This window comes from Oreochromis niloticus, unplaced genomic scaffold (assembly GCF_001858045.2).
Source record: "Oreochromis niloticus isolate F11D_XX unplaced genomic scaffold, O_niloticus_UMD_NMBU tig00006924_pilon, whole genome shotgun sequence".
Lineage (NCBI taxonomy): Eukaryota > Metazoa > Chordata > Actinopteri > Cichliformes > Cichlidae > Oreochromis > Oreochromis niloticus.
In genome coordinates this window covers 6,788-28,083 of record NW_020328250.1, presented here as the reverse complement: position 1 = coordinate 28,083, position 21,296 = coordinate 6,788, and the positions used below count along the sequence as shown (strand labels likewise).

General features: G+C 40.8%; 1 protein-coding gene across 1 annotated transcript; it reads left to right on the top strand.

Moving 5' to 3' along the window:
• The first annotated feature begins 7,025 nt into the window (after positions 1–7,025).
• LOC102078113 (uncharacterized) lies at positions 7,026–9,881 on the top strand. Its single transcript, XM_019353727.2, has 2 exons — positions 7,026–9,736; positions 9,845–9,881. Exon 1 carries the CDS (start codon positions 7,870–7,872, stop codon positions 9,532–9,534), a length of 1,665 nt encoding a protein of 554 aa, XP_019209272.1. The 5' UTR covers positions 7,026–7,869; the 3' UTR covers positions 9,535–9,736; positions 9,845–9,881.
• Positions 9,882–21,296: the final 11,415 nt, after the last annotated feature.

Sequence of the window (21,296 nt, the reverse complement as noted above, 5' to 3'; positions counted from 1 at the left end):
AATCTAGATCTCCATTATTTGACAATATTTATTTAACAATAACAATGTATTGAATAATGGCTTTAAAGATTGTCATAAAATAGTGTGCAAATACTGATAACAGTGTAAATGTTTTCAATATAAAAATAAATGAAAATGTAAACATGTATGTTTAGTGAACTTTACAGTGTTGCTCCGTGGTGCAGTCGACATTGTAGCAAACTTTACACACTATGTCTACTTGATCCACGTCTGGACTTCGCGAACCCATAATGTTTCCACACCACTGAAAGTTTTTTTTTGTTTTTTTTTTGTTTTTAAATCTCTTTTCAACCAACGGCAGTCACTCTCCTCTCCAAATAACTTCTGCTTAGCTTCCAGCTTCCCTCTGTTAGTCCTCTTAATTGTTGTGATGCGTGTTCGAAACGCAGAGAGGTGTGCTCGATTTGCCACATGGAGCAGCGCGAGAAAAAGCACAGGAGGTGCTAATAATCGACTCATTCTCTCGATCCTTTTCAATGATCGTTGAAAGCCCAGATCATAATTTGATTAAAATTAGATTAATTGAGCAGCCCTACCACCCATGTGTATACCTGTGTGTGTTATATCTGATCTTTGGTGTCTATAACCACAGTTGATATGTAGTCTTTCACTTAAAGCAGTTTGCTAACTCAATTTTGTCTAATTTCTATCCAAAACAAAGGAAAATATGACAAAGGTGTTTTTGTTTGTTTTTTTTTATAGCTCTGAACAGGTAATTCTGATGTGGTAGTGAGCACATACAATATATTTCTATACACTTACCCTACAGTTGACCATTTCTATCTTGTAATGTTACCCAACTGGCATAACATTCATGCCATGCATTGCATTGTAAAGTGAAATTAAAGTGTCAGGTCACTTAATGTCTTAACATTATATTCTTTTTGCCTGGGTTAGCAGACAGCACCAGCAGCTTGTCCTTGGAAACGGGAGATAGACCCACCTCCTTATGTCTCTCCAGGCAGCAAGGTAAATTTAAAACAGTATTCCTCCATTAAGGATTTATAGTGGACAGTTACATTACCATTAATGTTAAAGACATATGGTTACATGTTTGCCTTATGTAAACAGTAAGAATTTTGTTGTCTCGCTTCTGTTAGTTTTGTTTAAAGTTTTAAAGTTACACTCACTTTCAAATTTCTTAGTAGTTATGCAAACAGCTGGAATTTTTTTTATCGCTTTGTAAGTTTAGTAACCGCTACTGTTTCATGTTTTCTTTAAAGTATCCAGTGTTACACTCTATTTCAATCTGTTAGTAGGTTTTCTAATTTTGATTAACTGTATTATCAGATTTCAGACACTCGTCCACCAGCAAAGAGTCTGGGCAACCGATGATTTCCACACGGCATCAACTTCTCCACCTAAAAAGGTAACCCTAACCCTATGTTAGTCACCGGGTTGATATTTAGTCTTTCACTTAAGTGTGCTTTGCTAACTCGTACTAAATATACTAAAATGTTAGACTAAACATGTACATTTGTCAATTTCTTTCATCAGCTCCTAAATGCAGACATCTCAACAGCTGTCTGTTTAGCTGTTTCTATATCTATTGTTCTGAAAAAACATTTATACCTTTTATACTTAAAGCTTCAGATAAATTGACATCCACAGTGAAAAGCAGTGCAAATAAATACAAACATTTTGTGACACTGATCTTTCTCAGATGAATGTCAGGTGTTTGTTTCAATCACATTTAACCTGTAACTGAATTTTGTGTCTTTCTTTACAAAACGTAACACAACTATGAACGTGTTTTATAGGCACATGTACAGAACCATCTGGTTTAATCTGAAATCAGTATTGAATTACATCTAATTTAAGAGCATCTGAATCCCTTACGAATAATACGTAAACAGGATTTCCTTTCATATATTTGTATTTAGGCTGCAATTTAGTTGATGTTTGAAGGCCCGCATAACCTAAAATAATGTGTTATACTGAAAAATTAACTGCTTTAAAATATGAGGAGCAGAAGGTACAGGTATGACCTTTGTAAAGGTCATTAAAAAAACAGCTCTAAAGCAAATTACAGATATCTAAAATATTTATTCATTTTTACTTCCCACCTCTGCTCTCTCTCACTGTTCCTGTCACTGTCTTTCTGGCTTATCTGATGCTGTGTATCTTTAGATTATGCTGTAATATGATTGAGTGATATAATTTGGCTGAACATTGTTTCATTATTTTACCATAGTTAAAAAAATTTTTTTACTTTACAAGAAAATCTAAATTATACAACTATTGCCACTTAAAAATGTCTTACATCATTGTACAAGATTACATATGTTTTACTCAACCGTGACATGCATATCTTAATATAACATAATGTGTCACCTTTACCATTCCTTGATCAGCCTTTCCACAACACAAATGAAAACTACTGACAGAGGAGCTACAGAGAAACGCAGTTCAGCACTTCTGGTTGTCAGTGCAACTCATTGTCAAAGTGATGAAGGTACACAGAATTCTCTCGAAATCATCAGTGCACATGTAATGCCCTCACATTCCTGGCCTACCTTAATGAGGAACACCAGTTCAACACAGCCCGACTTGATAAGGTGCTTGAACAGGGAGATGCACTCTACTGTTGGATTAAAACAAATCTTCAGCAGGAGAGGCGTTATACACAAAATCATCTGACCATGGAGGACCTGCCCAAAGAAGTTCATGCTGACATAAATGTCTACAGTGTGAAAATGGACAACATAAGGTACGGATACCTGAAAGCAGAGGACAAAACTTATCAAAGAAAAGGATGGTGGTTGCCTCTTGCTAGTCGCCTTGTATGTCTGTCAACAGATGTGAACTATGCTTGCTCATGGTTTCGCCTCAGTGCATTGCAGTTTTCCGTGACAAATCTGGGAGGTATGGATTATTTGATTCACATTCAAGAAGTGCAGCAGGTTTACCCCAGCCAAATGGAACAGCAGTCATGCTCACTTTCACTCATGTGAATGACCTGATCACCCACCTGCATAACCTTTTCCAAAATCAAGGCAGGTATGCAAGATATGAGTTTGTGCCTGTTTCTTTCAAAAGAGTCAGCACTCACAACGAACAGCCTGCACAGTCAACTCAAGCAACACCAGGAGCAACAGCTACATCACCACAAAATGATGAACCACAAATCACAAATCCCACTGTGCAAGTGCCTCAACCAGAATCAGCCCAAACCTACATGACAATGTTAGAAAGTGCTTTAAACCCACAACAAGACAAAATGGCTTCAAATCAAATTTGTGAACATCAACTTGAAACATCTGTTGATCCAACAAGCAACATCCAAACAGAACAACAAGAAAATCTCGAACTCAATAATGAAAGAGATAAGTCCTAGATAAACCCCCCAAAAAGCAAGAAATGTATGCAGATTAAATAAACGACGGCGTGGGAAAGCTATTCGTCAAGCTCAAAGTCACAAGCAGCATCTAAAAGTAAAGAAAAATCTTCATCTGAAGACTTGGCAAAGAAGATAAACAAAAAAAGACACGAAAAGCAACGATATGCCTGCTTTCCTGAATTTCGAATGAAAAAATACAGGCTGTGAAAACTCAATATGCTCAAAACTGTCATCGCCGTAAACAAAAACTGTTGTCAGCCAAAGTTATTATGCAAATCCTCATATTCAAGAGAAGATAAAAGCCCACAAAGTGAAGAGATACCAAAATGATCCTCATTTCAACAAAAAAAGAGAGACTACATTATCAGAAGATATACCACAGATGCCAGCTTTCGAACCAGACAGAAACAATATGTGTCCGAAGATACAACACGGATGCTGACTTTCAAAGCAGACAGAAGCAATATCTGGTCCAAAGGTACAACACGGATGCTGACTTCAAAGCAGACAGAAAAAATACATAAGAACAAAATATGCATCGGATCCAAACTACAGGCACAAACAAAAAAAATCAATTCATGCAGGTATCATAATGACTCACAATTCAGACTGCACCATATACAGCGCTGTGCAGAGTACCAGAGACACAAAATGGCTACCACTGCATCTTTCGCCATTATAAAAAGTTGTGTGCGCAGAGAATAAAGAAGAAATACAGACGACTAGTAACACAATTCCAGCAGGTCCACAGTCTGAAGCACAGCCCCAGCTTGTAGTGAATAGTGTGATGCAAGCAGCCACATTAGCTTTCCGTGAAACAATTAAGTTAGGACCCACCCATGTCTGTACAGTGTGCCACAGAACTCTGTTTCCTAATCAAGTTAAACACTGCAAAAGATCAAAGTATGTTAAAAATAGTCACATTGTTGACACTTGCTTGACAGGAAAATTGTCCATGTTTGTGATGGGGAATGCTCAGCTAATTGTACTTTCCCAAAACACAGAATGAGGAGTGGATTTGCTACAACTGTGACAGCCACCTACAACGAGGAAAGATCCCTTCCATCGCAGTGGCAAACAATTTAGCACTAGCACCCATTCCAATTGAACTGAGTCAATTAAATGTACTAGAACGACAACTGATTGCTAAAATTCTCCCGTTTGCCAAAATCATTGCATTACCAAAAGGACAGCAAAGAGCCGTACATGGGGCTGTTGTTGTGTACCGTCGGATGTGGAAACCACAGTAAACTGTCTTCCCAGACCTAGCAATGAAGCCCAGCTCCTGCAGGTACAACTGAAAAGACACATCAGATTCAAAGGATACCAACACTTCTACACTGTGAACATGAAGAATGTGTTAGCAGGATTATCAAAGCTAAAAGAGATGCATTCAGAATACAAAGATGTATCTATTGATGATGACGCTACTTTTGCTGATCCCACAAATAATCAGATAATCGAGACGGAACATGACACTGCTGATGCAGATATTCAAGATGCACTGCCCAGAAACTTCGACAACCAAATTGTACCAGAAAGAAGAACCACTGAGGATACAACAGCTGGAATACTTGAGCCATGTCATGATGTAAACGAACTATTGGAGCCTGAACAGTCAAATGGAGAGCCCTTACAAGATACGGAGAAAGAAAAGGAAGAACTTCGCCTGGTCTTGTTCTAGACACCTGTATGCAACCACCAGATATAGCACAGGACATTTTATCATATGGTGAAGGAATATTTAGCATTGCACCCGCCCAAGGAAATAGACCTGTTGGCTTCTTCTCTGTTCCTAAACTTGAAGCCATGGCCTTTCCTGTGCAGTTCCCAACTGGACAGAACACATTAGATGAAGCCAGACAAGTCAAACTGTCCCCAAGCATGTATTTTAATACACGGCTGTTCTCTGCAGATACACGGTTTGCAACTGACCAAAGCTACCTATTCTTTGCACAGTTTGTAACAGAAACACACATGGCTACAAACAGCATGTCCATCCAATTGCGCAAAGGTAAGGCAATCACCAAGGATGGACGTAGAATTTGTAACAGAATGCTTCAAAATAAAGACGAAGTGGAGAGACTGATAAATAACAAAGATGCAACACGCTTCATGAAACCTCTGAGAGGTACTCCAGCCTATTGGGAGAAGGCACTGAAAGATCTGCATGCTATGGTCAGACAGTTAGGAAAGCCGACTTTTTTCCTGACATTTTCAGCTGCTGAAATGAGATGGCCTGAGGTTGTTGAGGTCATAAAAACTCAACAAGGTGAACAAGTGATTTTTCACAACTTGACTGGAACACAAAGTGTGAAATTCTCCGAAGCAACCCTGTGACTGTGATGCGATTGTTTGAAAAAGAGTCGATGCACTAATGACAACACTGATCCTGTCCCCAGCACAGCCCATCGGTGAAGTAGAAGATTACTTTTATCGAGTGGAGTTTCAGGCCAGAGGTAGCCCTCATATCCATTACTGGTTTGGGTCAAAGATGCACCTAAATTTGGAAGCGACCTTGAAGACCACGTGTACAAATTTGTTGACAAGTACATAACATGTAAGATGCCTGACCAAAATGCCGATCCTGAACTTCACAAAATTGTGTCTGAGGTTCAAGTCCACAGCAGAAATCACTCCAGATCCTGCAAAAAAGGTAATGTGTCATGTAGGTTTGGGTTCCCCAAACTACCGGTAGACCAAACAATGATCACTTTCCCAAGCCCAGATGATGACGATGATCACAATGATAAGCAGCATAGCACAAGTAAGGAGAAAGGCACAAATGAAAAACAAAGCAAAAAAACAGACGAATGGCGCTCGCAAAAAACAGAAAGAGGCCAAAGAAAAACTCCAGCCATTGAGAGATTTGCTCTGTGACCCAAATTCCTCGTTTGAGGACTTGTCTGAGCTGCTTCACAAATGCAGATTAACTTATGAACAATACTTGGATTGTGTCTTCAATTTAAGCAATGGCCATGTCATCCTCTTAAAGCGTGAACCTAATGACTGCTGGGTGAATGCATACAATGCAGATCTGCTGAGAGCCTGGAATGCCAACATGGACATCCAATATGTCATTGATGACTACAGCTGCCTGATGTACATGATGTCTTATGTCTCTAAACCCGAATTTGAGATGACACAATTTCTTAATGGAGTCATCCAGGAGGTCAAAAAGTCCAATGTCAATGAAAGAGATGAAATGAAACAGATAATGCAGGCATATGCTAAACACAGAGAAGTCAGTGCCCAAGAATCCGTGGCAAGGACATGCAGCCTGCCACTAAAAAGTGTTCACGCAGTGTGGTGTTCATACAGACTGATGATGATGCCCTGAAAATGAGTCTCCCGATGAGCAGGTTGCAGAGCATGGCACCAGATGATGAAAATGTGTGGATGTCTGGATTGCCAGAAAAATATGCAAACAGACCCAGAACGCCTGAGTTTGAAAGAATGTGTTTGGCTGAATTTGCTTCAGAGTACAGGATTCTCTACAGCCGTCAAACAGAGTCAAAAAATGCCATCCCTCTTTGAATAACATGGGTTATATTCAAAGAGAACAAGAGGGAAACCTGCAATAATCAGATATCCTCGCTTCTCAGAAAAGAAACAACCAGAGAAGTATTATAGCAGACTACTAAAACTTTATTTTCCACATCGATCAAATGATGACCTTAAAAACACAGAACTCCCCACATCCGAACAGTTCTACAAAAGTGGACGAAAACATGGTTTTGCAGTACGGCCAATTGTTACCTTTAACAAAAAGCGTTATGAAAGCCATGGCAAAACAATGGAAAGGGCATTGGAACAGATTGAACAACAAGGCCCACTTATCAATGCATGGAACACCTTTGCACCTGAGGTTGAAGTAGATCGTTTAGAGTGTGTGGCCCAACGACAATCCAGACATGACACTGACGAAAATGAAATGGACATTGTTCCAGACTACCAAGTCAGTGGTAGCAGCAGTGGAGCCATGCCAGCAATCATAGCACCAAAGCTGAGCCCAGACTTTGTCAGAAAAATGTACCAAAGTCTGAATGAACCCAAGCATCCATATTCTACGCAGTGCGTGAGTGGTGTTTCAAACTTGTGTGGGGTCACTGTCCTGAGCAGTTCTTTTATTTTGTCTCTGGAGGAGCTGGCTGTGGAAAATCACATGTTATCAAGTGCATATATGAGGAGGCAACAAAGATTTTGCACCAACTCCCCAGATTCCGTGACCAAGCAGACATGTCCTACCCTGCAGTCCTGCTGGCTGCATTTACTGGCACTGCAGCTTTTAACATATCTGGGAAAACACTGCACTCTCTGCTAAAGCTGCCAAAATCTTTAAAACCGCCGTATCAGGGACTGGGGAATGCACTGGATGAAGTGAGAGCTTCACTTTCAAATGCAGAGATTCTGGTCATTGATGAGATATCTATGGTTTCTAAAGACCTTTTGCCTACATCCACTGGAGACTTCAGCAGATCAAAGGAAACAAGAAGCCTTTTGGTGGGATGTCTATCCTTGCAGTAGGAGACTTTTACCAGCTGCCACCCCTTGGAAAAGCCAAACCACTCTGTGTGTACGAGGACAATGTCCTTGATCTCTGGAAAGACTATTTCCACATGGTCAACCTGACAGAAATCATGCGACAGAAAGATGATCATTCTTTTGCTGAAGTTCTGAACAGGATAAGAGTAAAGCAAAAAACAGATTCTCTTGAAGCCAATGATAAAGCCTTGCTCACACAGGCTATCCATGACATAAAAGACTGTCCATCTAATGTATTACACATTTATGCTACAAACAAAGAGGTGGACAAACACAATTCAGCAACTGTAACTGCTCTTCATTCTGATATCATAAATATTCAGGCCGAAGACTACAGAAAAGACCCACGAACGGGTGAGATGGTCCTGCTGGCAGATATGATGAAAGGCAACAAAAGAGATTTACCTGATAACATACAAGCTGCACCTGGAGTGCGTGTTATGATTATTAGAAATTTGGATGTTGAAGATGGGCTTGTTAATGGGACATTTGGAACAATCACGAACGTTGTGACAACCACACAGGATGGACCAAAAACTGTGAATCTCATTGGACTTACGCTGGACAATCAAAATTCTGGGCAAAAATTTCGCAGAAAAATACAAGGATCCTCAGACAACCTGGTATATATTGAGAAATGTGAAGAATCTACAAGTAAAAAAGGAGTTCTTCGCAGGCAATTTCCAATGAAGTTGGCCTTTGCATGTACAGCTCACAAAGTACAAGGCATGACAATGGAGTCAGCAGTAGTATGTTTGAAGCGTGTTTTTGAACCTGGAATGGCCTATGTTGCACTCAGCCGCACAACCTCACTTAAAGGACTCTACATCACAGACTTTGATGAAAGGAAAATCTATGCTGATCCTGCCATCACAGATGCACTCAAAAATATGAGACATGCATCATTTGAGAATGCAAGACCACTGTTGCAATTCTTAAAATCAGTTGTTCCCACAGTCCCCACGATGACAATTATCCATCACAATGCACAAGGTCTCCCAACTCACATGGAGGACATGAGATGCCACCATGAACTCAGCCTTGCTGATGTTTTATGCATAACAGAAACTCACTTGTCTGGATCATCAGTTTCTCCCCGCTTCCAGCTCGAACAGTACAACATGGCCACACGCAACAGACACGTCTCTTACACAAACCATACAGACATGGCAAAGGTAAATGGCGGTGGAGTTGCAATGTACTACAAAACAGTTCTTACAGCAGAGTCTCGAAAATACCTGCAAAATGTGACTGACCTTGAATTTGTTGTTATCAAGGTTGAATCGCCAGTCACAGCTTTGATAGCAACTGTATACAGGCCACCAAATTACAGCCACGTGAGGTTTTTACCACAAATGCAATGTCTTTTGGACTCATTGGAAATGATGAATTGCCAACCAATTATTGTTTGTGGAGACTTCAATGAGGACCTTATGAGCAGAGGAAAAAAACCCATCCAAGAACTGTTTCAGTCAAGAGGATATGCACAACTTATTACTGCTGCAACTACCGAAAAACACACATTGATTGATCACCTTTACATATCACAGCCATACGCCTGCCTCCAATCAGGTGTTCTGAATACATATCACAGTTATCACAACCCCATTTATTGTGTAATTCACTAACACAAAATGACTGCAAGGTTGTGAGGGATATGGACTTGCCAAGTGATCTTAGTGTCTTTGCAACTGAGCACACTCTACCACCAACAAGGACAGCTCACCAGTGGGAGCTGATACATAAGACTGCTCTCATCCATTGAAGAGCTGACCAGAAACGTGAACAGAGAGACTGCAACTGCACCTGATGGGATCCCTGCCATAACAGGTAATTGTATTTTTGTTTCGTACTTTATATTGTAACATTTGATATTGTTTGAAACAAACTATAATCTCATCCATTAATTAAGTCATCCATTCATTCATAACTCCTCAGATGTGTTCTGTCCAGTGAAGGCAGTAGAGAAGCCCTACACTGATCTTGAAACTGTGCCACGCTAGTAGAGACCGGCTACAAGGATGGGCAGGTATAGTGAAATTAAAATGCACCTTTTGGTTCAACAGGTTTATATATACAGTCAAGTGATCAAAAGACACCAGTATTAAACCCATTTAAACCAACTACATGCTTGGATTGGAACTGTATACAGGCCACCAAATTACAGCCACGTGTGGTTCTTACCTTAAATAGCAACTTACCCCATCCAAAGACACCAGTATTAAGCAAATTTCTTTTTTTACTACCTTTTTAGTATAGTTTTGGGTCATTTAGTTCTAAAGTTAGATTTGTTTTTCCAATTATTTTTTAGAACTTCATTACTTGCCATTTCGCTAACTGAAGAGCTGCGCTTTGTGATGTCGCTTGTTTTATTGTTTTAAATTGTGTTTTCCTTTTATCTGTTTCTAGCTGTTTTCGCAAAGTCAGCCAACCACTTGCTTCCAAATGACCCTTATCCAGAAGTATCCGTGAGTGCCTCATCAACAGAAACTAAAGTGGAGACCTACCTCTCAGAGAAAAACGCACACATAAGAAAAGCCGACCCACTTCAGTACTGGGAAGAACATCCTAATCTGTTTCCCTCTATGGCTGCTGTTGCGATCCCAGTGTGCCCCCTGTAGCTCTGTGGACAGTTTTGGATTTGTTTACATCTCACCCAACCGCTCACGGCAGATGGCTGCACCTCTCTAAGCCTGGTTCTGCCGGAGGTTTCTTCCTGTTAAAAGGGAGTTTTTCTGAACACACTCTACCACCAACAAGGACAGCTCACCAGTGGGAACTGATAGATAAGACTGCTGATGTGCTCTCATCCATTGAAGAGCTGACCAGAAACGTGAACAGAAAGACTGCACCTGATGGGATCCCTGCCATAACAGGTCATTTGTATTTTTTTGTTTCTTACTTTATATTCTTTGAAACAAACTATAATCTCATCCATTCATTAAGTCATCCATTCATTCATAACTCCTCAGATGTGTTCTGTCCAGTGAAGGCAGTAGAGAAGCCCTACACTGATCTTGAAACTGTGCCACGCTAGTAGAGACCGGCTACAAGGATGGGCAGGTATAGTGAAATTAAAATGCACCTTTTGTTCAACAGGTTATATATACAGTCAAGTGATCAAAAGACACCAGTATTAAACCCATTTAAACCAACTACATGCTTGGATTGGAACTGTATACAGGCCACCAAATTACAGCCACGTGTGGTTCTTACCTTAAATAGCAACTTACCCCATCCAAAGACACCAGTATTAAGCAAATTTCTTTTTTTACTACCTTTTTAGTATAGTTTTGGGTCATTTAGTTCTAAAGTTAGATTTGTTTTTCCAATTATTTTTTAGAACTTCATTACTTGCCATTTCGCTAACTGAAGAGCTGCGCTTTGTGATGTCTCTTGTTTTATTGTTTTAAATTGTGTTTTCCTTTTATCTGTTTCTAGCTGTTTTCGCAAAGTCAGCCAACCACTTGCTTCCAAATGACCCTTATCCAGAAGTATCCGTGAGTGCCTCATCAACAGAAACTAAAGTGGAGACCTACCTCTCAGAGAAAAACGCACACATAAGAAAAGCCGACCCACTTCAGTACTGGGAAGAACATCCTAATCTGTTTCCCTCTATGGCTGCTGTTGCGATCCCAGTGTGCCCCCTGTAGCTCTGTGGACAGTTTTGGATTTGTTTACATCTCACCCAACCGCTCACGGCAGATGGCTGCACCTCTCTAAGCCTGGTTCTGCCGGAGGTTTCTTCCTGTTAAAAGGGAGTTTTTCTGAACACACTCTACCACCAACAAGGACAGCTCACCAGTGGGAACTGATAGATAAGACTGCTGATGTGCTCTCATCCATTGAAGAGCTGACCAGAAACGTGAACAGAAAGACTGCACCTGATGGGATCCCTGCCATAACAGGTCATTTGTATTTTTTTGTTTCTTACTTTATATTCTTTGAAACAAACTATAATCTCATCCATTCATTAAGTCATCCATTCATTCATAACTCCTCAGATGTGTTCTGTCCAGTGAAGGCAGTAGAGAAGCCCTACACTGATCTTGAAACTGTGCCACGCTAGTAGAGACCGGCTACAAGGATGGGCAGGTATAGTGAAATTAAAATGCACCTTTTGTTCAACAGGTTTATATATACAGTCAAGTGATCAAAAGACACCAGTATTAAACCCATTTAAACCAACTACATGCTTGGATTGGAACTGTATACAGGCCACCAAATTACAGCCACGTGTGGTTTTTACCTCGCATGGCGACTTACCTCATCAGAAGACACCAGTATTAAGCCAATTTCTTTTTTTTTTACTTCATTTTTAATTTAGTTTTGGGTCATTTAGTTCTAAAGTTAGATTTGTTTTCCCAATTATTTTTTAGAACTTCATTACTTGCCAGTTTGCTAACTGAAGAGCTGCGCTTTGTGATGTCTCTTGTTTTATTGTTTTAAATTGTGTTTTCCTTTTATCTGTTTCTAGCTGTTTTCGCAAAGTCAGCCAACCACTTGCTTCCAAATGACCCTTATCCAGAAGTATCCGTGAGTGCCTCATCAACAGAAACTAAAGTGGAGACCTACCTCTCAGAGAAAAACGCACACATAAGAAAAGCCGACCCACTTCAGTACTGGGAAGAACATCCTAATCTGTTTCCCTCTATGGCTGCTGTTGCGATCCCAGTGTGCCCCCTGTAGCTCTGTGGACAGTTTTGGATTTGTTTACATCTCACCCCAACCGGTCGCGGCAGATGGCCGCCCCTCCCTGAGCCTGGTTCTGCCGGAGGTTTCTTCCTGTCAAAAGGGAGTTTTTCCTTCCCACTGTCGCCAAAGTGCTTGCTCATAGGGGGTCATATGATTGTTGGGTTTATCTATATACATTAATGCTTGTATGCTTTTCATTTATACTTTTGCCTTACTCTTCAGTTCATAATATAAAGTTCCTTGAATGGTTTCCTTTTCCTTTTTTATTTTATATTGCTTTGCTATTTACCACAATCTAAATATCATGTTTAAATGTCATACATTATTGTAAATGGTATCTGTACAAAATATTGTTTGAATAACATGATACATTTATTAGTCCCACAACGGGAAATTTCATAATTTGCATGTGGTATTTTCCCCTTTGACATTAAAATACCTTTGAAATACAAATTGAATACCGCTTAATGGACATCTTTTTTTCTACCACTTTAAACGACTCAAAACTGTAAAATCTAAATTGTAACTTCTCTTGAACACCTGACACTGAAGCATAATTTATTTTCTTTTATATCTATTAACTTATTTTGTAATCATGTAACTGGAGCATCTTTCTCTCATCTCTGTATGCCGCATATAACAGAGATCACAATACAGCTTACTTTGCTTTAAGTTGAAAATCAGCTGTATTCCATTTCCCTCCTTCTTGTGGTATAAAAAGCAAACTATGCTCATGTTGCATCTTGCTCCCTCTGGTGTTATAAATGGCAACCGGCACTAATTGAACCACATTAAAGGCAAACTACACTCATTGGCAGTAGCATAGGCACACATAAAATTTCTTCTGAAATTTTCGCTTTCTAGTTATTATGTGTGCCTATGACAAGAGGCACACATATTACTATTCGTCGGATTTATTATGTGTGCCTATGCCAAGAGGCACACATATTACTATTCCTCGGATTTATTATTATTATTATTATTATGTGTGCCTATGGAAAGAGGCACACATATTACTATTCGTCGGATTTATTATTATTATTATTATTATTATTATTATTCTCCAGTTTCCGCCTGAAATTTTGCAGCGAATCTCGCCTCGCAGTTTTGAGACAAGCTTCATATATGTTACCTCATTTTGTGCGGCCGGATCTGGAATGGTGTGCTATGACTTTTGGTGTTTATGAATTTTATAGTTTTTTAAATATTAATATTTTAGTGAAAATTTTCCCGCGCTCCTCTGCCAAACAGTTTTGACATTAGGGTTACATATGTTAGATCATTTTGTGCGGCTGGAGCTGGACTATTATGTTATGACTTTTGGTGTTTATAACTTTTATAGTTTTTTAAATATTAATATTTTAGTGCAAATTTAGGCCAATTCATCTTTTGGCGCCAAATAAACAGACTTCATTTGTGGTGTCTTGGCTCTCTCTAGTGGTATGCCGGGAGTGGTACAGCCTGTGTACCCTTATTTGGATTACCGTAATGATGACAATTTCAACGGTGCGCACAGCGTCGCTGCTTTCAGGAGCCCTTGGAATTTTTAAGGTTGCGCAAATCATTCAAAAGTTACGGTAATGCTTGGTGGAAAACTCAATATCCCACAATTCATAGCACGCCTCTACAGAGTGAACAATGGCGGCCACCACTTCGTTTTATATGTCTTTTATTCGTGTTTCTAGGTCACAAAATAAGCTTTTAAGATATTTTCAGGCGAGAATGTAGGTGTGTAAACTTCAAATATCTGCTTGTTTTATCAAGACATCCCATATTTAGCGACAGTGCTCTGACTACGTCGGTCCTGCCTGACAGCTAGCCGGCTACCTAGCTGGCTACCTAGCTAGCTGCCGCGCTTGGCTGCAAATGGATAGCGAGGGGACTCTCTCTGTCGTTTCACCTCCCTGGTCTCTCGCAAATGCTCGCATAGAATCGCAGTTACAGCTGGATGTGGAAAAAATAACTGAGTTGTTTGGTGGTGGAGCTACAACAGAGGGCAGCTACCCACCGGTGTGTGACAGAAAGGACATGCCGCCAACGAGACATATGAGGCCGGGCAGGCGATTGCTAACGCGGTGGTCAATCATGGATCAGGGAAAGCGAAGGCAGGAGCGTGAGGTGAACTGAATTTCAGGTAAGAAGTTATGAACTGCACTCTATTTGGGTCAGATATAAACCGAGTTTAGGTGTAGTTTATTTAGCAGCAGTTCTCTTATGTGTTGCTGATAGCCGGCTAGCTAGCTAGCGCCGCTAGCATAGTTAGCTCGCGCCGCTAGCAACCCTTCGTGAAAAAGCACCCAGGCTTGGCTTATATTGAGGCGGGTGAAACTCGTGTCAGCACCCGGTCGCTCTCTATTTGGGTCAGATATAAACCGAGTTTAGGTGTAGTTTATTTAGCAGCAGTTCTCTTATGTGTTGCTGATAGCCGGCTAGCTAGCTAGCGCCGCTAGCATAGTTAGCTCGCGCCGCTAGCAACCCTTCGTGAAAAGCACCCAGGCTTGGCTTATATTGAGGCGGGTGAAACTCGTGTCAGCACCCGGTCGCTCTCTATTTGGGTCAGATATAAACCGAGTTTAGGTGTAATTTATTTTCGTTGACCTTTTACAATCGTAATGCCACGGGAGTTTATATACAGCTGTGTGCGTACTAAGTTACTGACGTTGGACTTTATTTTATTCATTAGGGTTAGTTCATAGAGTTGCCGTGCCGTACAAACGGAATCGTCCCACATTCAGAGAAAACATTATGATTTATTCTGTCGTTACGAAGCCTCCCCTGTCATTCTCTCGCGTGTTGAAACGTCAATCATGAAACTGATCAATGATCGGCTGTTCGCTCTTATTTATCGCGCTAAACAACAGCAGCACGTTTAAGCTTGATCAGCTGTTGTTAGAATTCTTTTGATTTTAATTTCTAGTATCAGCTGATGTTTGCTGGAGCATGAAGATGAAATCAGGAGATGTCCTTACTGAATCATCAGAGCTGAACTGGTGATGGAGAAACAGGTTTACACTTTAGGTGACATGAATGAGTTGAAGGGAAGTTATGAGTTGTTTCTGAGAGACAAAGACCAAGCTCCTTTTTTGTGTAGCTGACAGCTGGTAACTGTGCAGGGGCGGATCTAGCAAAGCTTTTAGGGGGGGGGGAGCTAGGGCATTAACAGAGAAAGGTGGACACAAAGATATACTTTTCTTTCTTACTCTCATATAAAATATTTAGCTTTTATTAAATAGTTATCTGAATCTCACAACCAAAGTTTGTATAATAATACACAGGATTGGCTGTAGACCATTGTTCATAATTCAGAACACTGTGTAAAATAACAAAAAACAAAAAGTGAATGCATGTGTGAAAAGTGGTCTATAATGTAATGCTTCAAAGTGTGTTCATGCAAACATTGTCGGGTCTGCCGTGGTACAATGGGACTTCTGCTCATGAACCTGTGTGCACAGCGTCTGCAAATCGGCGCTGTACAAAGTAACTTCATCTTTACACAAAACTGTAAGCTGTCATCTGTGAAGCGTGAGCGGTGTTTGTTTTTACCATAGTTCATGGTGGAGAATGGCTGCTCTTCTGAGTTTTGCTCTCTGTAGCCGTATGAATGGCAAACTACAGTGATTAGCAGCGGCATAGGCACACATAAAATTTCTTCTGAAATTTTCGCTTTCTAGTTATTATTATTATTATTCTCCAGTTTCCGCCTGAAATTTTGCAGCGAATCTCGCCTCGCAGTTTTGAGACAAGCTTCATATATGTTACCTCATTTTGTGCGGCCGGATCTGGAATGGTGTGCTATGACTTTTGGTGTTTATGAATTTATAGTTTTTTAAATATTAATATTTTAGTGAAAATTTTCCCGCGCTCCTCTGCCAAACAGTTTTGACATTAGGGTTACATATGTTAGATCATTTTGTGCGGCTGGAGCTGGACTATTATGTTATGACTTTTGGTGTTTATAACTTTTATAGTTTTTTAAATATTAATATTTTAGTGCAAATTTAGGCCAATTCAGCTTTTGGCGCCAAATAAACAGACTTCATTTGTGGTGTCTTGGCTCTCTCTAGTGGTATGCCGGGAGTGGTACAGCCTGTGTACCCTTATTTGGATTACCGTAATGATGACAATTTCAACAGTGCGCACAGCGTCGCTGCTTTCAGGAGCCCTTGGAATTTTTAAGGTTGCGCAAATCATTCAAAAGTTACGGTAATGCTTGGTGGAAAACTCAATATCCCACAATTCATAGCACGCCTCTACAGAGTGAACAATGGCGGCCACCACTTCGTTTTATATGTCTTTTATTCGTGTTTCTAGGTCACAAAATAAGCTTTTAAGATATTTTCAGGCGAGAATGTAGGTGTGTAAACTTCAAATATCTGCTTGTTTTATCAAGACATCCCATATTTAGCGACAGTGCTCTGACTACGTCGGTCCTGCCTGACAGCTAGCCGGCTACCTAGCTGGCTACCTAGCTAGCTGCCGCACTTGGCTGCAAATGGATAGCGAGGGGACTCTCTCTGTCGTTTCACCTCCCTGGTCTCTCGCAAATGCTCGCATAGAATCGGAGTTACAGCTGGATGTGGAAAAAATAACTGAGTTGTTTGGTGGTGGAGCTACAACAGAGGGCAGCTACCCACCGGTGTGTGACAGAAAGGACATGCCGCCAACGAGACATATGAGGCCGGGCAGGCGATTGCTAACGCGGTGGTCAATCATGGATCAGGGAAAGCGAAGGCAGGAGCGTGAGGTGAACTGAATTTCAGGTAAGAAGTTATGAACTGCACTCTATTTGGGTCAGATATAAACCGAGTTTAGGTGTAGTTTATTTAGCAGCAGTTCTCTTATGTGTTGCTGATAGCCGGCTAGCTAGCTAGCGCCGCTAGCATAGTTAGCTGCACCGCTAGCGACCCTTCGTGAAAAAGCACCCAGGCTTGGCTTATATTGAGGCGGGTGAAACTCGTGTCAGCACCCGGTCGCTCGCCGACAGTATGTGTTTTAGCTGGACTTATTTTTCGTTTATATGGACCGATGATTTATTTATTTATTCATTTAGTAACGGTATAAACAGTGAAAGGTGGTGGATTGGCCAGATGTAAACTTCAAATATCTGCTCGTGTTACCAAGACATCCCATATTAGCTCTGATGTTTTCGGTGCCTGCAAAGAGCTAGACAGGTAGCTAGCTAACCCGAGCTGGCTGTCTTTTTGACTCAGGGTCATAGCTGGACTTATTTTTCGTTTTTATGAGCCGATGAGGGGTTTTTTTTAGTAACGGTACAAACAGTGAAAGGCGGTGGATTGTCCAGATGCTGGTCGATGTGGAAAAAATAACTGAATTGTTTGGTAGTCGCTGACGCGGAGCTACAACCGAGGGCAGCTATCCACCGGTGTGTGTCAGAAAGAACATGCGGGGAACGAGGCGGCGAGGTGACCGCCGATCGACCGGTGGTAGATCGTGGATCAGGGAAACCGAAGGCAGGAGAAGCAGGCGGCTGCCGGTCGGAGCGTGAGGTGAACTGAATTTCAGGTAAGAAGTTATGACCTGCACTCTATTTGGGTCAGATATAAACGAGTTTAGGTGTAGTTTATTTTCGTTGTGCTGACTTTTTACAATCAGTTATAATAACTCGTACTGCGTGGTAGCTAGCACGATGGAGTTTCTATACAGCTGTGTGCGCGCTAAGTTACTGATGTTGAACTTTATGACAGCCTCCCCTGTCATTCTCTCGCCTGTTCAAACTTCAGTCATGAAACTGATCAATGATCGGCTTTTCTCTCTTGTTTGTTTATCGCGCTAAACAACAGCAGCACGTTTAAGCTTGATCAGCTGTTGTTAGAATTCATTTGATTTTAATTTCTAGTATCAGCTGATGTTTGCTGGAGCCACAGCTGTAGAAGCGGCTGGTCGAAACCAGGAGATGACCTTACTGAATCATCAGAGCTGAACTGGTGATGGAGAAACAGGTTTACCTTTTTTTTAGGTGACATGAATGAGTTGAAGGGAAGTTATGAACTGTTTCTGAGAGAAATAAACACCAAGCTCCTTTTTTTATTTAGCTGACAGCTGGTAACTGTGCAGGGGCGGATCTAGCAAAGCTTTTGCCAGGGGGCCAGGTAGGGCATTAACAGAGAAAGGTGGACACAAAGATATACTTTTCTTTCTTACTCTCATACAGGGAGTGCAGAATTATTAGGCAAGTTGTATTTTTGAGGAATAATTTTATTATTGAACAACAACCATGTTCTCAATGAACCCAAAAAACTCATTAATATCAAAGCTGAATGTTTTTGGAAGTAGTTTATAGTTTTAGCTATTTTAGGGGGATATCTGTGTGTGCAGGTGACTATTACTGTGCATAATTATTAGGCAACTTAACAAAAAACAAATATATACCCATTTCAATTATTTATTTTTACCAGTGAAACCAATATAACATCTCCACATTCACAAATATACATTTCTGACATTCAAAAACAAAACAAAAACAAATCAGCGACCAATATAGTCACCTTTCTTTGCAAGGACACTCAAAAGCCTGCCATCCATGGATTCTGTCAGTGTTTTGATCTGTTCACCATCAACATTGCGTGCAGCAGCAACCACAGCCTCCCAGACACTGTTCAGAGAGGTGTACTGTTTTCCCTCCTTGTAAATCTCACATTTGATGATGGACCACAGGTTCTCAATGGGGTTCAGATCAGGTGAACAAGGAGGCCATGTCATTAGTTTTTCTTCTTTTATACCCTTTCTTGCCAGCCACGCTGTGGAGTACTTGGACGCGTGTGATGGAGCATTGTCCTGCATGAAAATCATGTTTTTCTTGAAGGATGCAGACTTCTTCCTGTACCACTGCTTGAAGAAGGTGTCTTCCAGAAACTGGCAGTAGGACTGGGAGTTGAGCTTGACTCAATCCTCAACCCGAAAAGGCCCCACAAGCTCATCTTTGATGATACCGGCCCAAACCAGTACTCCACCTCCACCTTGCTGGCGTCTGAGTCGGACTGGAGCTCTCTGCCCTTTACCAATCCAGCCACGGGCCCATCCATCTGGCCCATCAAGACTCACTCTCATTTCATCAGTCCATAAAACCTTAGAAAAATCAGTCTTGAGATATTTCTTGGCCCAGTCTTGACGTTTCAGCTTGTGTGTCTTGTTCAGTGGTGGTCGTCTTTCAGCCTTTCTTACCTCGGCCATGTCTCTGAGTATTGCACACCTTGTGCTTTTGGGCACTCCAGTGATGTTGCAGCTCTGAAATATGGCCAAACTGGTGGCAAGTGGCATCTTGGCAGCTGCACGCTTGACTTTTCTCAGTTCATGGGCAGTTATTTTGCACCTTGGTTTTTCCACACGCTTCTTGCGACCCTGTTGACTATTTTGAATGAAACGCTTGATTGTTCGATGATCACGCTTCAGAAGCTTTGCAATTTTAAGACTGCTGCATCCCTCTGCAAGATATCTCACTATTTTTGACTTTTCTGAGCCTGTCAGGTCCTTCTTTTGACCCATTTTGCCAAAGGAAAGGAAGTTGCCTAATAATTATGCACACCTGATATAGGGTGTTGATGTCATTAGACCACACCCCTTCTCATTACAGAGATGCACATCACCTAATATGCTTAATTGGTAGTAGGCTTTCGAGCCTATACAGCTTGGAGTAAGACAACATGCATGAAGAGGATGATGTGGACAAAATACTCATTTGCCTAATAATTCTGCACTCCCTGTAAACACCAAGCTCCTTTTTTTGTGTAGCTGACAGCTGGTAACTGTGCAGGGGCGGATCTAGCAAAGCTTTTGCCAGGGGGCCAGGTAGGGCATTAACAGAGAAAGGTGGACATAAAGATATACTTTTCTTTCTTGCTCTATATAAATATTTAGCTTTTATTAAATAGTTATCTGAATCTCACAACCAAAGTTTGTATAATAATACACAAGATTGGCTGTAGACCATTGTTCATAATTCAGAACACTGTGTAGAAATAACAAAAAACAAAAAGTGAATGCATGTGTGAAAAGTGGTCTATAATGTAATGCTTCAAAGCGTGTTCATGCAAACATTGTCGGGTCTGCCGTGGTACAATGGGACTTCTGCTCATGAACCTGTGTGCACAGCGTCTGCAAATCGGCGCTGTACGAAGTAACTTCATCTTTACACAAAACTGTAAGCTGTCATCTGTGAAGCGTGAGCGGTGTTTGTTTTTACCATAGTTCATGGTGGAGAATGGCTGCTCTTCTGAGTTTTGCTGTCTGTAGCCGTATGAATGGCAACTACAGTGATTAGCAGCGGCATAGGCACACATAAAATTTCTTCTGAAATTTTCGCTTTCTAGTTATTTATTATTATTTCCTTTCCGCCTGAAATTTTGCAGCGAATCTCGCCCGCAGTTTTGAGAAAGCTTCATATATGTTACCTCATTTTGTGCGGCCGGATCTGGAATGGTGTGCTATGACTTTTGGTCTTTATGAATTTTATAGTTTTTTAAATATTAATATTTAGTGAAAATTTTCCCGCGCTCCTCTGCCGAACAGTTTTGACATTAGGGTTACATATGTTAGATCATTTTGTGCGGCTGGAGCTGGACTATTATGTATGACTTTTGGTGTTATGACTTTTATAGTTTTTAAATATTAATATTTTAGTGCAAATTTAGGCCAATTCATCTTTTGGCGCCAAATAAACAGACTTCATTTGTGGTGT